General features: G+C 45.1%; 1 protein-coding gene across 1 annotated transcript in view; it reads left to right on the forward strand.

Annotated features, from left to right (window-relative positions):
- The window catches only part of LOC126424675 (insulin receptor-related protein-like), a gene marked incomplete at its 5' end in the record, with an annotated part of 166,117 nt that overhangs the window by 12,496 nt on the left and 137,214 nt on the right, over positions 1-16,407 (forward strand). The window contains one exon of the mRNA XM_050087404.1: positions 2,448-2,746. Coding sequence (XP_049943361.1) covers positions 2,448-2,746 — 299 coding nt within the window. The remainder of the gene's footprint in view (positions 1-2,447; positions 2,747-16,407) is intronic.

A 16,407-nucleotide genomic window follows, 5' to 3' on the forward strand; every position in this document is an offset into this window, starting at 1 on the left:
TTATCTTGCACCATGAACACCGAATTCAGCGCACCACAGTGACCATAAAGGTTCACATCGTCAAGATCGATGGCGAACTCCTTGGGGGATGCAAACCGTGCAGGACCTTCAGCTAGATATCCACTCTTAAGGAATGCATATGGAATCGTATTGGCGTAACGGGGTAATGAGAAGTGATGGAATGTGATAGCACGCTGAATGCGAAACGGTCTGTCTTGGAGCTTATGGTGTAACTCGGTCAAGTAGTTTTCTAAATGTTTGGTAACAACGCTGTCACCTGTACATGTTCTGTATACACATTTATATAGATTTATACACTGTGTGTATAAAAAATATATAGCTTATCTATGATAATTATCACGGGTTCGAGTCCCGGCCGGGGCACACATTTTCAACATGTCCCCAATGATGAATATCAATGCCTGTTTGCAGCTAGGGTGTCGATTTAATTATCATTTCATTCTAAAGAAGCTGCACGGTCATCAATGGTATCTATTCTTTCGGGAACAGATACTACTTTCATATATACAGCTTATGTCCTCCGAAATCTTTACAAAAGTAAGTGTACAGTGTGCTTCCCGCTAAAACTCAGAAAACATTCCCGGTACGATCAATGGAGTTACATGGTGTGGTAGCCCTGTCTCCCCTATACAAGAAAAAGTTCCCGGTCGTACCCGAAGGGCGTGCTTTTGAAGATATAAAGGCCAGGACGTATCACCCGCTAGAAATTTCGAGAGTACTCGAGAAAATTCCAGAACATTCTGGAAGATTCCAAATGGTCGAGAACACCCCAGATCACTAAGGTTCACACTGCCCTCTGGAAAGAAAGCACATCACGTGGAGCTTTGTTACAGGCCACACAGTCGTCCCCATACACGCCACGCATCTTTCACTCAGCTTATGCCCTCTGGCCCGCAGATATCGCGCTACACTTCGCTGTCCTCCACAAGCTGGCGGCAGTAACATGTGCACCATGTTTATCTCGTAGTTGAGGCTTCTCTCTGTACAAAATACTTTGCGCAGTGCAAACATCACACTGGAATGGGATTTTCACTCTGCAGCGGAGTGTGCACTGATATGAAACTTCCTGGCAGATTAAAACTGTGTGCCGGACTGAGACTCGAACCCGAGACTTTGGCTTTTGCGGGCAAGTGCTCTACCAACTGAGCTACCCAAGCACGGACCACGCCCCGTCCTTACAGCTTTTCTTCTGCCAGTACCTCGTCACCTACTTTCCAAACTTTACAGAATCTCTCCTGCGAACCTTGCAGAACTAGCACTCCTGAAAGAAAGGATATTGCGGAGATGGCTGGTTCAAATGTCTCTGAGAACTATGGGACTTAACTTCTGAAGTCATCAGTCCCCTAGAACTTAGAACTACTTAAACCTACCTAACCTAAGGACATCACACACATCCATGCCCCAGGCAGGATTCGAACCTGCGACCGTAGCGGCCGCACGGTTCCAGACTGAAGCGCCTAGAACCGCTCGGCCACTCCGGCCGGCTATTGCGGAGACATTGCTTAGCCACGACCTTGGGGATGTTTCCAGAATATTTTCACTCCGGAGCGGAGTGTGTGCTCATACCTCACAGATTTACTTCTGCCAGTACCTGATCTCCTACTTTCCAAACTTTACAGCTCTCCTGCGAACCTTGCAGAACTAGCACTCCTGAAAGAAAGGATACTGCAGAGACATGGCTTAGCCACAGCCTGGGGGATGTTTCCAGAATGAGATTTTCACTCTGCAGCGGAGTGTGCCCTCATATGAAACTTCCTGGCAGATTAAAACTGTGTGCCGGACCGAGACTCGAACTCGGGACCTTTGTTTTTCGCGAGGAAGTGCTCTACCAACTGAGCTACCCAAGCACGACTCACGCCCCGTCCTCACAGTTTTACATCTGCCAGTACCACGTCTCATGCCTTCCCAACTTTACTGAAATTCCAAACTTCAAACTATTTCGTCGTGAAATTGCAACATTCCAGCTGCAATACCATGGGAGAGATCCTAATGTACATTTAACAGTAGGGGGGAACACTACCTCCCTGTGTCACAGTCCATTTAACCCAAGCACTTCGCTCTTACCGAGCGAGGTGGCGCAGTGGTTAGATACTGGACTCGCATTCGAGAGAACGACGGTTCAATCCCGCGTCCGGCCATCCTGATTTAGGTTTTCCGTGATTTCCCTAAGTCGCTCCAGGCAAATGTCGGGATGGTTCCTTTCAAAGGGCACGGCCGACTTCCTTCCCCGTCCTTCCCTAATCCGATGAGACCGGTGACCTCGCTGTCTGGTCTCCTTCCCCAAAACAACCAACCAACCAACTTCGCTCTTGATCTTATTGCAAATGATGTACAACCCCTCAAATTTTATCAGTGGGGTCCTGGACCACCGTGTACCCGGACTACCGAGGCAGATGGTGTGGTGACGCTGTGCTGGTGTGCCGCAGGAGATCACCAGCTACCTGCTGGTGCACCGCGTGAAGGGCCTGCAGTCGCTGGGCGCGCTGTTCCCCAACCTGGCGGTGATCCGCGGCCAGGTGCTCTGGGTGGACCACGGCTACATCCGCTACTCGCTCATGATCTACCAGTTGGAGGACCTGAAGGAGGTGGCGCTCGCCTCGCTGACCAGTGTGCTGCGGGGCGCCGTGCGCATCGGCAAGGTGCCCCAGCTCTGCTACGCCCACACCGTCGACTGGGAGGCAATCGTCGCATCCAAGGAGATCTACATAGACGCTCCGGAGTGCGGGTGAGTACGTCATCTCGTACACCCTGAGGTGACTCATGCCACACCTCCTAACATCGTGTCGGACCTCCTTTTGACCCGAGTAGTGCAGCAACTCACCGTGGCATGGACTCAACAAGTCGTTGGAAGTCCCCTGCAGACATGTTGAGCCATGCTGCTCTATAGTAGTCCGTTATTGCGAATACATAGAAAGAAGGTTCTTTTATTGTATGATTATATGATAGCAGAACAAACACTGGTAGCAGTTGCTTCTGTAAAATATCTGGGAGTATGCGTACAGAATTATTTGAAGTGGAATGACCATATAAAATTAATTGTTGGTAAGGGGGGTGCCAGGTTGAGATTCATTGGGAGAGTCCTTAGAAAATGTAGTCCATCAACAAAGGAGGTGGCTTACAAAACACTCGTTCGACCTATACTTGAGTATTGTTCATCAGTGTGGGATCCGTACCAGGTGGGGTTGACAGAGGAGATAGAGAAGATCCAAAGAAGAGCGGTGCGTTTCGTCACAGGGTTATTTGGTAAGCGTGATAGCGTTACGGAGATGTTTAGCAAACTCAAGTGGCAGACCCTGCAAGAGAGGCGCTCTGCATCGCGGTGTAGCTTGCTGTCCAGGTTTCGAGAGGGTGCGTTTCTGGATGAGGTATCGAATATATTGCTTCCCCCTACTTATACCTTCCGAGGAGATCACGAATGTATAATCAGAGAGATTCGAGCGCGCACGGAGGCTTTCCGGCAGTCGTTCTACCCGTGAACCATACGCGACTGGAACAGGAAAGGGAGGTAATGACAGTGGCACGTAAAGTGCCCTCCGCCATACACCGTTGGGTGGCTTGCGGAGTATAAATGTAGGTGTAGATGTAGAACTACTGCCAGTGCAGGATTTTGTGCGCGAACCTCTCGATTATTTCACATGAAGTTCAGTGGGACTCATGTTGGGCGATCTGGATGGCCAAATCATTCATTCGAATTGTTCAAAATGTTCTTCAAACCAATCGCGAATAATTGTGGCCCGGTGACAAGGCACAATGTCACCGATAAAAGCTATCGTTGATTGGGAACACGAAGTCCATGAATGGCTGGAAATGAACTCCAAGTAGCCGAACATAACTATTTCTGCGCAATGAGCATGCACCATTGTGGAGTCACCAACAGCTTGCAAATTGCCTTGTTGACAACATGGATCCATGGCTTTGTGGGGTGTGCGCCACACTCGAACCCTACCATTACCTCTTACCAACTGAAATCAGGACTCATCTGACCAGGTCGCGGTTTTTCAGTCGTCTAGAGTCTAACCGACATGTTAGTACTTTCAACATTGCAGCCCAGTCAACAATCGTGATAATCTAATATATAAGAAACTATCAGCCGCAATCGAGGCTGATAGTTTCTTATGTATGTAACCGATATGGTCACGAAAGGAGAAGTGCTGCATGCGATGTCGAGCTGTTAGTAAATGCACTTGCTTTGGTCGTCTGCTGCTGTAGCCCATTAACGACAAATTTCACCGCACTGTCCTGACGAATACGCTTCTCGTCCCGACCCACATCGATTTCTGCGTTTATTTCACGCAGTGTTGCTTGTCTATTAGCACTGACAACCAAGCCAACGCCGCTCCTCTCTGTCGTTAAGCGGAGTTCATTAGCCACTGTATTGTCCGTGGTGAGGGGTAATTCCTGAAATTTTTTTTTCTCGGCACACTCTTAATACTGCGTATTTCGGAATATGGAAATCCCTAACAATTTCCGAAATGGAGTGCCCCATGCCTCTATCTGCAACTAGCATTCACAGTTAATTCTAGTCTTTCAGCCATAATCACTTCGGACAATTTTTCTCATTAATCACCTGAGTACGTATTGCAGCTCCTCTAATGCGATCCCCTTTTACACCTCGTTTATGCGACACTATCGCCATCTGTATTTGTGCGTATCGGTGTCGTATGCGTTTTGTCACCTCAGTATATTACCTTAGTAGGCGCCACATTTGGTTGCATGTAGCAGGATGAAGACAAAGTCCACTCCACCTAGATCTCGACCTGAACAGTGTGTCTACATGGAGCAGTTTCCACGTGACATTATGTTCATAAACTCATTAGATGAAATATTACCAACCTCTTTATAAGATCACACTGATTGCTTTGGGGTTCTGGACCTGGGTTAAAGGTGGTAGACCTTTAATATATGAACCTGCACTGCTAACTTAGAGGAGGTGGAGAAAAATTTAGAAACACCAAGATAAATGCATGTCCGAAGATAAACGCAGACGCTAGCCAAGCATTCAGGATAGGCTGCTGTATTTGACCATGAACAACACCTATGCAATAATCTGAATACGTTGCAAGTGTAAGTCGTGGATAGAACCGTTTTCTGTGCAAAGAAGGGCAGCTCGTTTCGTATTATCGTGCAAGAGGGGTGAGAGTGTCACTGATATGATATGCGAGTCGGGGTGACAGTCACTGAAACAAAGACGGTTTTCTTTGGCGCGAGATCTATCTACGAAATTTCAATCATCAACTTTCTCTTCCAATTGCGAAAATATTTTGTTGACACCCACCTAGGGAGAAATGATCATCATAATAAATCAGAGCTCGAAAGGAAAGATTTAGGTGTTCCTTCTTCCCACGCGTCATTCGAGGGTGGAATGGTAGAGAAGTAGTATGAAAGTGGCTCGATGAACCCTCTGCCAGGCACTTTAGTGTGAATTGCAGAGTAACCATGTAGATGTAGATGTGGGTGCATTATGTTGGAGCCGTTGAATTTGAGTGTGGCCAAATTGTTGTTGCTCATATGTTGGGTGCTTCCGTAACCGAAGTAGCCGACGTGTTTGGTATTTCAAGACGCACAGTATCGAAGATTTCTACCACACACAGGGAAAGCGGGGAAAGATCACCCGCTAAGACGCAATGCAGATATGTGTTGAGTGATGGTGACAGACGGTCGTTGAAGAACATTGTGATGAAGAATAAGAGGACGACAGCTGCGAAAGTCACTGCAGAACTGAATGTCTCGCGAACCCTGTCAACACCAAAACAACACGAAAGGTGCTCCATAAGCTGGGAATTGGGAGGCGAACTACAATTCCGAAATCAATCATCAGTGACGCAAATGCAGTTAACAAATGGCTCTGAGCACTATGGGACTTAACTTCTGTGCTCATCAGTCCCCTAGAACTTAGAACTACTTAAACCTAACTAACCTAAGGACATCACACACATCCATGCCCGAGGCAGGATTCGAACCTGCGACCGTAGCAGTCCCGCGGTTCCGGACTGCGCTCCTAGAACCACTAGACCACCGCGGCCGGCTGCAGTTAACAGGAAAATGTGGCGGTGAAGCCATAAACCCTGGACTGTGGAGTAATAGAAGAAAGTCATTTGGTGGGATTGAGACGTGGAACTTAGGGAAAGACAGGGTTCGGTGTGGACAGCGCCTTTCTTAGTTACCGTTGGTTGCTCAGTTTAAATAAAAAATAAAAAATTACGTAAGCCTTATTTGGAACCAATTACAAATGAGGTTGACAATAAGGAACAATTATCAAATTTGACTATTAAGACATAATGTCTAGTAAAAAATTGTTAAGCAAGTTGCACTCACGGCTGAAGTTCTTATTGAGCAGAAATTAAAATTATTAGTCGGCTGAAGGCCCAAATAGTAATAACTCAAAAACAATTTGACGGCTGAAGGCGTGGATAGCAAATCCTTAAGAACAGTTAAACTTCTACAAGAGATAGTAAAACATTTTTTAAAAAAACACAGTCATCAAAATGTCACTATTAAGAGACAATGTCTAATTTAAAATTTCTTTCACCAAATTGCATTACGGCTGAAGACCTTACTGATCAGAAATTCAAATTATTTGTCGGCTGAAGGCCCCAGTAGTAATAACTCAAAAAAAAAAAAAAAAAAACAATTTAACGGCTGAAGGCCTGGATAGCAAATTTTTAAAAACAGTTAAACTTCTCCAAGCGATACTAAAATATTTTTTTAAAAAAACACAATCAAAATTTCACTATCAAGAGACAATATCCAATTAAGCATTCTTAAGAGAAGTTTCATTCATGGCTGAAGGCCTTATTGACAAGAAATTCAAATTACTTGTCGGTTGAAGGCTCCAATAGTAATAACTCAAAATTAAAATATTTTTTATAACAATCATCGCAATCTGATCAAACCAAGAGAGAAGTAGGCCTCAGACAGCGCTCCAAGGATCGGCCTGGGAAAGTTGCTCAACTTCGTAACCAATGACACAGGCAGCCAAGAGCTGTATTCACTTAACCGGATGGCAACTCGAACTAGTGACAGTTTAAACGCAGACCAACACTCTTGCAAAATCTACCTAACATCTGGTAATCAGTACAATGATGGAATAATCCAGGCAAGGTGGAACCAACGGACAGCACTGCGTCTTCAGAATCCGGTGTTTAGAACATCTAGAAGCAGAAGGAACCACTATGACCAAGGTAGTCTAAAAGAACAAATATCTGAACCACAATCAAGAAGGCTGTCGAACTACATGCCTTACCGGGCAGCAGTGGCAAGGTGAGGAAGGGTAGACTGCCGCAAAAATACGCAAACCTCCAGGGCAGGTAACTGGGGCGTTAGCGACCACTAGGCAGGAAAATACCGCTGGTTGTACTTCATCAATAAACACAAGGAATTCAGTGATTAACAATAAGAAGTGGAGGACAGCTAATTAATACTGCCAACTCCAAACACTCCACTCGTTGCTCTACATCTCAGCGACCCTGTGAGCAGCAATATGCGAACAAACGTCGTGATCTCAAAATAGTGGAGGTTTCACTACTGGGTTAATGTTCACTCAACTCAAACGTCCGGGGCCCGCTGGACAACGAGTTTGTGGCCCTCGCAACTGCAGCCCCTCAATTCGGCACTGCCTGCATGATGCCAGCGGTCCCGGTATGTCCTCGTGCTGCAAGACCTCACTGCTGCTCCATCCCAACCGAAGTACCCGACACACTCCAACCTAGAAAAAAGATGACGCCATTCCAAAGATAGTACTATGGTACTAGATATCCGCTGCTGCTGCCACTTGTGAACAGACAACACTAGGAAACATAGTGGCGGCTGTAAACACGAGAAGAAAACGAGACGGCACTATCCCTGTTACACGATGCCAACCTACCAACGGCACCAACACGAGCTGCAACATGGCTCAGGGATGAGTCTCCTTTTACACTGTTTCCAACTTCTGGCCGAGCTTACATCTGAAAAGCGAGACATACTGGGGATTTGGTGACGATTTGGGCAGCCTTATCCCGGTATTCAATAGGTAGCACAGGTATTCTGCAAGATTGCATTACTGTCAAAGATTATGTGACCATGTTGGCTGATAAGAACCATCCCATGGTACAGTGTTTGTCACTGAGTGGTAATGCTGTGTAGCATGACGAGAGGCCCCCCCCTTTCATACAGCTTGTATCATCCAGAACTGGTTTTCTGAGCACAAGGATCAACTTTTGTATCGCCCCTGGCAACAAGTCACCAGATCTCAATATTATCTAATCTTTGCAGTCTACTTTAGACAGAAGGGTGTGAGACCCCCACCATCATTACCTGAGGATGCCACTATTTTGAAGAAAGAACGGTGTAAGATTTCCTTGAAAACCATACAGGACCTGTATTTATCCAATCTGAAACTAATGGAAGCTGTTTTGAGTGCCAACAGTTCAAAAATTGGTTCAAATGGCTCTGAGCACTATGGGACTTAACATCTTGGTCATCAGTCACCTAGAACTTACAACTACTTAAACCTAACTAACCTAAGGACATCGCACACATCCATGCCCGAGGCAGGATTCGAAACTGCGACCGTAGCAGTCACGCGGTTCCGGACTGAGCGCCTAGAACTGCGAGACCATCGCGGCCGGCTGCCAACAGTTCTCTGACACCCTATTAGTCATGGTAATGTGTTGCGCTTTTGCTGTTCCCATACTTTTGTCGAACCCCTGTAAGTCGCGACATTGTAGTGGTGCGTAGGTACCAATCAGTTGTACGGGATCATCGCAGTAAGATGTCCAGCATGGAGGCCTGAGAGAATGGCAGAAGGGAGACATCGTGCTTGGACGTCACCATACCCACCCGGTGAATTTCCCCACTTTGCTTGAGTGTAACTTGCTGGTTGATTTGGGGGAGGGGACCAAACATCGAGGTAATCGGCCCACTTGAGTGTGAAATGTCTGTCATGTCTGCAAGGAACAGTACACCATTCACATCATTATAACACTGTGCAACACTATCCTTGCTTTGGCAAGACGTGCTCCTGCTTGTGGTTGTGGTAGAGTGACTGTACACGCGAGGTTTCTTGTGGAGATGTGCAATTCCGACACATCACCCGGTTTTTCTGAATTCCGCTGACTTAACAAATTCAGAGACGTTGCTTCGCTGTTCTGGAAACGCTCGGTCGTAGCCTTGTACAGAAATGAAGGATGTGGCGCTGTAATAGTAGTCTTTGGAGGAAACCCTGAACTACTTGTCTCGCAGTAAAGAGCAAACAGTTTTACGTTTTTAATGGATGCCTTTTAATGACTCCTGTGATTGTTCACATCACGATTCGTTGTACGCTTAATACATTGCACAATATTATCAATACCATTCTGCAACTGTGGGTAGATAATCTTCAATTACTTCCAACATGTATATGCGGCCTCATTGTAGGCTGACCTGTGGCTATGCATTGCTAAACACTTTTATAAATGACATTTCGTAACAACTGACGAGAGCCAATACCGGCACGACTGCTCACTGCGGCCCCCACTCCCAGACTGCTTTTATGGTTCAAATGGCTCTGAACACTATGGGACTTAACATCTGAGGCCATCAGTCCCCTAGAACTTAGAACTACTTAAACCTAACTAACCTAAGCACATCACACAACATCCAGTCATCACAAGGCAGAGAAAGACTGCTTTTGTGATGCAGCAATTAACATAACTGCCAGTAGGCTGCCTATACGTCTATCTACTGTGGTCCCCACTCTTAGGCTGTTTTCATGATGAACTAACTCATAACAGACAGGAGCCACCATCGTCACAACAGTTCACTGTGTCTCCTACAACCTATCGCTACCAGCTCGACCTTCCTCTGCGCTGTTGTGGGCAGAATAATGGCGGGACAGATGACTGATTCATCCTACAAGAGGTGTTCAAAAAGTCACCCACCCATTTCAGTGCACTTGGTAGCACGTTGAAGGGTGTGATGTGTTGCCCATGAAACACCATCTTTATGGGCCTGAATTTGAGCAACAACAGTCGGGAGAGACAAGCTATTCATGTGTATCCAACTTCATAGTGCACACGTCCTGCTTTAACCATCCCCATAAATGGAAGTCTAATGGTGTTAGATAGGGTGATCTGGCCAGCCAGTTAATGGGTCCGCCGTGGCCAATCCACCGTTGAGGAAATGTGCTATTCAGATATTGGGATACTTGTCTGGTGCAGTGAATTGGTGATCCATCATGCTACAGGTACATTTGACGTCGTCGCCCCAGTCTCACGTCTTCTCGAAGTGCAGATACTCAGTCAGGAAACGTGCAAATGCTGTGTGCGTCGTGCAGTTTGGCAGGAACACGGGGCCTATCATACCACACTAGACGCTCACTGAGAACCTAACTTGGAATCTTATTCCCCTAGTGTTATGTGGGTTCTCCATCGCCTGTGTATGAGAACTGTGGGTGTTCACGATACCATTACTGTAAATGTAGACTCATCTGCGTATAAAGTGTACAGGGTTATTACAAATGATTGAAGCGATTTCACAGCTCTACAATAACTTTATTATATGAGATATTTTCACAATGCTTTGCACACACATACAAAAACTCAAAAAGTTTTTTTAGGCATTCACAAATGTTCGATATGTGCCCCTTTAGTGATTCGGCAGGCATCAAGCCGATAATCAAGTTCCTCCCACACTCGGCGCAGCACGTCCCCATCAATGAGTTCGAAAGCATCGTTGATGCAAGCTCGCAGTTCTGGCACGTTTCTTGGTAAAGGAGGTTTAAACACTGAATCTTTCACATAACCCCACAGAAAGAAATCGCATGGGGTTAAGTCGGGAGAGCGTGGAGGCCATGACATGAATTGCTGATCGTGATCTCCACCACGACCGATCCATCGGTTTTCCAATCTCCTGTTTAATAAATGCCTAACATCATGATGGAAGTGCGGTGGAGCACCATCCTATGGTACGTCTAGCTCCCTGCTTGCTTTATTCGTCGACTTCCGCGGGCTACGCGTGAAACTTGCCCGCACGCGTTCAACCGCTTCTTCACTCACTGCAGGCCGACCCGTTGATTTCCCCTTACAGAGGCATCCAGAAGCTTTAAACTGCGCATACTATGGCCAAATGGAGTTAGCATTGGTGGATCTTTGTTGAATTTCGTCCTGAAGTGTCGTTGCACTGTTATGACTGACTGATGTGAGTGCATTTCAAGCACGACATACGCTTTCTCGGCTCCTGTCGCCATTTTGTCTCACTGCGCTCTCGAGCGCTCTGGAGGCAGAAACCTGAAGTGCGGCTTCAGCGCCCGCATCTCGTGGTCGTGCGGTAGCGTTCTCGCTTCCCACGCCCGGGTTCCCGGGTTCGATTCCCGGCGGGGTCAGGGATTTTCTCTGCCTCGTGATGGCTGGGTGTTGTGTGCTGTCCTTAGGTTAGTTAGGTTTAAGTAGTTCTAAGTTCTAGGGGACTGATGACCATAGATGTTAAGTCCCATAGTGCTCAGAGCCATTTTTGCGGCTTCAGCCGAACAAAACTTTATGAGTTTTTCTATGTATCTGTAGTGTGTCGTGACCATATGTCAATGAATGGAGCTACAGTGAATTTATGAAATCGCTTCAATCATTTGTAATAGCCCTGTATTTCATGATGTCTCTGTATACAGCCAGCCAAATTGTTGTCTGCTTACTGAGTCATCAGGATGCAGATGTTGCATGAACAGCTCACGGACTGGATACAAGCCCTCAAAATGTGACGTACGCCACACTCCCGTGTGTGGAATATCGAGCGGACGGCTAATGTGCTGTGTACTGCTGGGAGGACTCAGTTGTACATTGCAGTAATGTCTTCCCATTCCTCAACTGACTGTACGGTCTGATGATGTGGTGTTATGTGTACCCTGGGTAGTGTTCTGGAGTCACACAATGTTTGAAAAATCCTGGGAAGTACCCTGGCACACGGGGTTCATCGATCATGGAAGTGTGTCTGGTATTTAGTCACAGCTGTATGGGCACTGCCATTACAGAACCCATACACAAACAATATGTCTATGTTTTCTGCACAAGTGAACATATGTGGCATGTTGGTATTGATTGACACAATGGACTTTCCTCAGTTAAACGACCCTTAAGCATGACATGCACACAGTCTCATGGCTGCTCGCTGATCCAACCCACGATTGGATATTGGGTACGCCTGCAGCTCTTGCCTCTGTGTGACGTCACAGTGCTGCCATGTCTTGGAGAACCCCCACTTCTCTTGTAGGATGGATCAGTTGTCTGTCCCACCATTATTCTGTCTATAAGTAGTATTCACTCTTGTCTTCGTATTCATTCATGGATGTGTGTAGTCTTCATCTCGCTCCAGTGTTTAGCATTTCATCATTATTGTACTCTATGTGACGATGCCACTTTATGGCTATATAAATTTTTGCTTATTCTGTTAACTTTATGAAGACAGTTATATTTGCTGATCTCGCGGACTATGTGTTGGTACTGTCTGTATTAGTTGATAGCCTTCTATTACAGTATGTTCCTCATAAATGTACACATTTTCTCTTTTTAGCTCAGTCAGAAGATGATCAAAATTACTGAAACCGGAAACTGAATTAACAAAGGCACAAGATGGCGTACGAGCGACAAAACATAACTGAATCACATACACAATAATATCATTAGTTTTAAAAAATGTATAGAATTTTACTTGCCATAAAATTTGGGAACAGAATTATTAACAATACTTTCCTAATAGCTTTGATATGTTGCACAGTTCTAGGCGCTACAGTCTGGAACCGTGCGACCGCTACGGTCGCAGGTTCGAATCTTGCCTCGGGCATGGATGTGTGTGATATCCTTAGGTAAGTTAGGTTCAAGGGGACTGACGACCTCAGAAGTTAAGTCCCATAGTGCTCAGATCCATTTCTACCATTTCTTCAAAATGGTTCAAATGGTTCTGAGCACTATGGGACTTAACTTCTGAGGTCATCAGTCCCATAGAACTTAGAACTACTTAAATCTAACTAACCTAAGGACATCACACACATCCAATCCCGAAGCAGGATTCGAACCTGCGACCGTAGCGGAACCATTTGTTGCACAGTACTTAAATGTGCAGAACTAAAAGTATCTGCAAATGCTTCACAAAACGCAATCTCATGTCTCGCAACAGCACAAACAGTAGAAAATGCTAGAATCTGCTTATGGTGATCTCTAGGGCGCATAGCTTCATGTGATTCTAACATGGGTCACTAGACTGGAATATCTACCAGAAAAAAATCATGAGTTCCTAGCTACACTATCCTGAAGGTACAACGCTATCCACTATAGTAATCCATATTCATGATCCGTTGGTGGGGTGGCTTGCGTGCCTCAGCAATATGGTTTGCCGTGCTGTAGGTTTAGCCTCATCACAGAGGTATCTGTTGAGAGGCCAAATAAACGTGTGGTTGCTGGAGAAGGGTAGCAGCCTTTTCAGAGGCTGCAGGGGCAACAGTTAGGATGACTGACTGGCCTATCCTTGTAGCACCAACAAAAACAGCCTTGCTGTGGTGGTACTGTGAACGGCTGGAACCAACAGGAAAGTACAGCCATAACGACTACCGAGGGCATGCGGCTCTACTGTATTGTAAAAGATCATGGCATCCTCGTGGGTAAAATATTCCAGAGGTAAAATAGTCCTCCATTCGGATCTCCAGGTGGGGACTAGTCAGGAGGATGTCGTCATCAGAAGAAACAAAACTGGCGTTCTACGAATCGGCGTGTGGAATGCTGGATTCCGTAATCGCACAGATCGTTAGAAAATTTAAAAAAAAATGGACTTAAGTTAGAGATAGTGGAAATTACTGAAGTTAGGTAGTAGGAGGAACAGGACTTCTGTCAGGTGAATACAGGGTTATAAATACAAATTCAGATTGGGGTAATGCAGAAGTGAATGAATATGTAGATCGGAATGCTACAAAGAAAAGCATAGTGAATGCATTATTGCAGCAGTGACACCCACAAAGCCAACATCTACAGCAATAGTACAAGTTTATATACCAACTAGCTCCGTAGATGATGAAAAGATAAAAGAAGTGTATGAGGAGATAAAAGAAATAATACAGATAATTAAGGAGAACGAAAATTTCAGTATGAAGGGGGACTGGATTCGATTGTAGGAAAAGGAAGAGAAGGAAAAACTGTACGTGAATAGGGACTGAGGGAAAGGAATGAAAGAGCAAGCCGCCTGATAGAATTTTGCACAGAGCCCCGTCGCAGACATTTGGTTTCATAATCGTGAAAGAAGATCGTATACGTGGAAGAGACCTGGAGGCACTGGAAGGTCTCAGATTGATTATATAATGATAAGACAGAGATTATGGATCCAGATTTTAAATTTTAAGACATTTCCAAGGACAGAGGTGGACCTGGCCGCAATTTATTGGTTATGAACTGTAGATTAAGGCTCAAGAACTTGTCAAAAAGGTAGGAAATTAAGGTGATGGAACCTGAATAAGTTGAAAGAAACAGAGATTGTTGAATGTTTCGGAGGGAGCATTTGGAGACGAACGACTAGACAAGGGAAAATGAACACAGTATGAGACGAATAGGTAGCGTTGACATATGAAATACTGAAGGCAGCAGAGGATCAAATAGATAAAAAACATATGGCCAAGTAAAAATCCTGGGAAACCACAAGAGATATTGAATTTAAATGCTGAAAGGAGAAAATTTAAAAATGCAGCGAATGAAGCAGATTAAAGGGAATACAAACGTCTAAAAAATGAGGCCTACAGAATGTGCAGAGGGGCTAATCAGGAATGGCTTGAGGGCAAATGTGATGATTTATGAGCATATTTCATTAGGAGAAAGATAGATACCGCCTACACGAAAATCAAAGCGCTCTTTGGGGAAAAGAGAAGTCACTGCATCAGTATCAAGAGCTCAGATAGAAAACAAGTCCTAATTAAAGAAAGGAAAGCTGTAAGGTGGAAGGAGGATCTATACAAGGGAGATGAATTTCAGAGCAATGTTATAGAAATGAAAGACAATGTGGATGAGGATGAGACTGAAAGATTTCACTCGAAACAAGGCTCTGGGGTAGAAGACATCCCGTCAGAACTACTGATAGCCTTGGGAAAGCCAGCCATAACTAAACTCTTCCATCTGGCGTGCAAAATGTACGAGACAGTTTACAAGACTGATTTGTTTGACTGATGGGGCTGCTAAGTGCTATACCACCTACTGCACTCCCCTGACTTAAGCCCTCGTAAGTTCAACTCGATTTGTAAACTGAAGACTTAAACTGAGACTTCAAGAAGAATGCCATAACTGCAATTCCAAAGAAAGGAGGTTCTAACAAGTGTGAAAATTACCGAACTATCAGTTTAATAAGTCGAATATTAACACGAATTCTGTCTTTAAGCTGGTCGTAGGTTGTGTACCAAAAGTGAACAGCATAGAGACAGAAGTGGTGACACTTTCTGCAGGACCTGATCATCATTTAGCAGGACAATGCTCAAGTACGTACAGTGCAAGCTGTTACTGATTTGTTTGACTGATGGGGCTGCTAAGTGCTATACCACCTACTGCACTCCCCTGACTTAAGCCCTCGTAAGTTCAACTCGATTTGTAAACTGAAGGACACACTTCACGGCATTTGCTTCAGAACTGCTACAAATTCGTCTGGCAATAGACCGCGCGCTCGAACTGTCAACACAACTGGCACTGCTAAGAGTATCCTACGACTTACACATCGCTGGCAACGGGTTATACGCAATACTGGCGGCTACTTTGAAGGTCAGTAAAACTATGAAACACGTATCTATTTTGTACGAGGTGTAAATAAATCGTTGCCACTATTAAATTTCCAACCCTCATACATGATCTACCCATATCATTTTCAGCATTCTTCTGCAGCACCACACTTCGAAACATTCTATTCACTTTATACCTAAACAATTTACTGTCCATGTTTCACTTCCATGCATAGCCACACTCCAGACAAATACCTTCAGAAGAGACCTCCTAACACTTAGGTCCGTATTTGATATTAACAATTTTCTCTTTCTTGCCTTTAACAGTCTGCATTTTGTCTCCTCTCTACTTCAGCTGTCATCAGGTATCCTGCTGCCCACATAGCAAACTCACCTACATCTTTAAGTGCCTCGTTTCCTAATCTAATTCCCTCAGCATCACCTGGTTTAATTCCACTATCCTTGTCTCGCTTTGTTGATGTTCACATTACACCCTCCTTTCAAAACACTATCCATTCTGTTCGATTGCTCTTCCAAGTATTTTGTTGTCTCTGACAGAATCACAGTGTCATTGTGTAAGACATTGTGGTCTCCTGAACTTCATTGCTTACATATTCCATCCTCACCATCATATTCTGCACATCAAGACGCTTCATTCGAACCGAAACTCGATAAGATAAAGTAAATGTTGTATGAAT

Source organism: Schistocerca serialis, chromosome 10 (assembly GCF_023864345.2).
Source record: "Schistocerca serialis cubense isolate TAMUIC-IGC-003099 chromosome 10, iqSchSeri2.2, whole genome shotgun sequence".
Taxonomy (NCBI): domain Eukaryota; kingdom Metazoa; phylum Arthropoda; class Insecta; order Orthoptera; family Acrididae; genus Schistocerca; species Schistocerca serialis.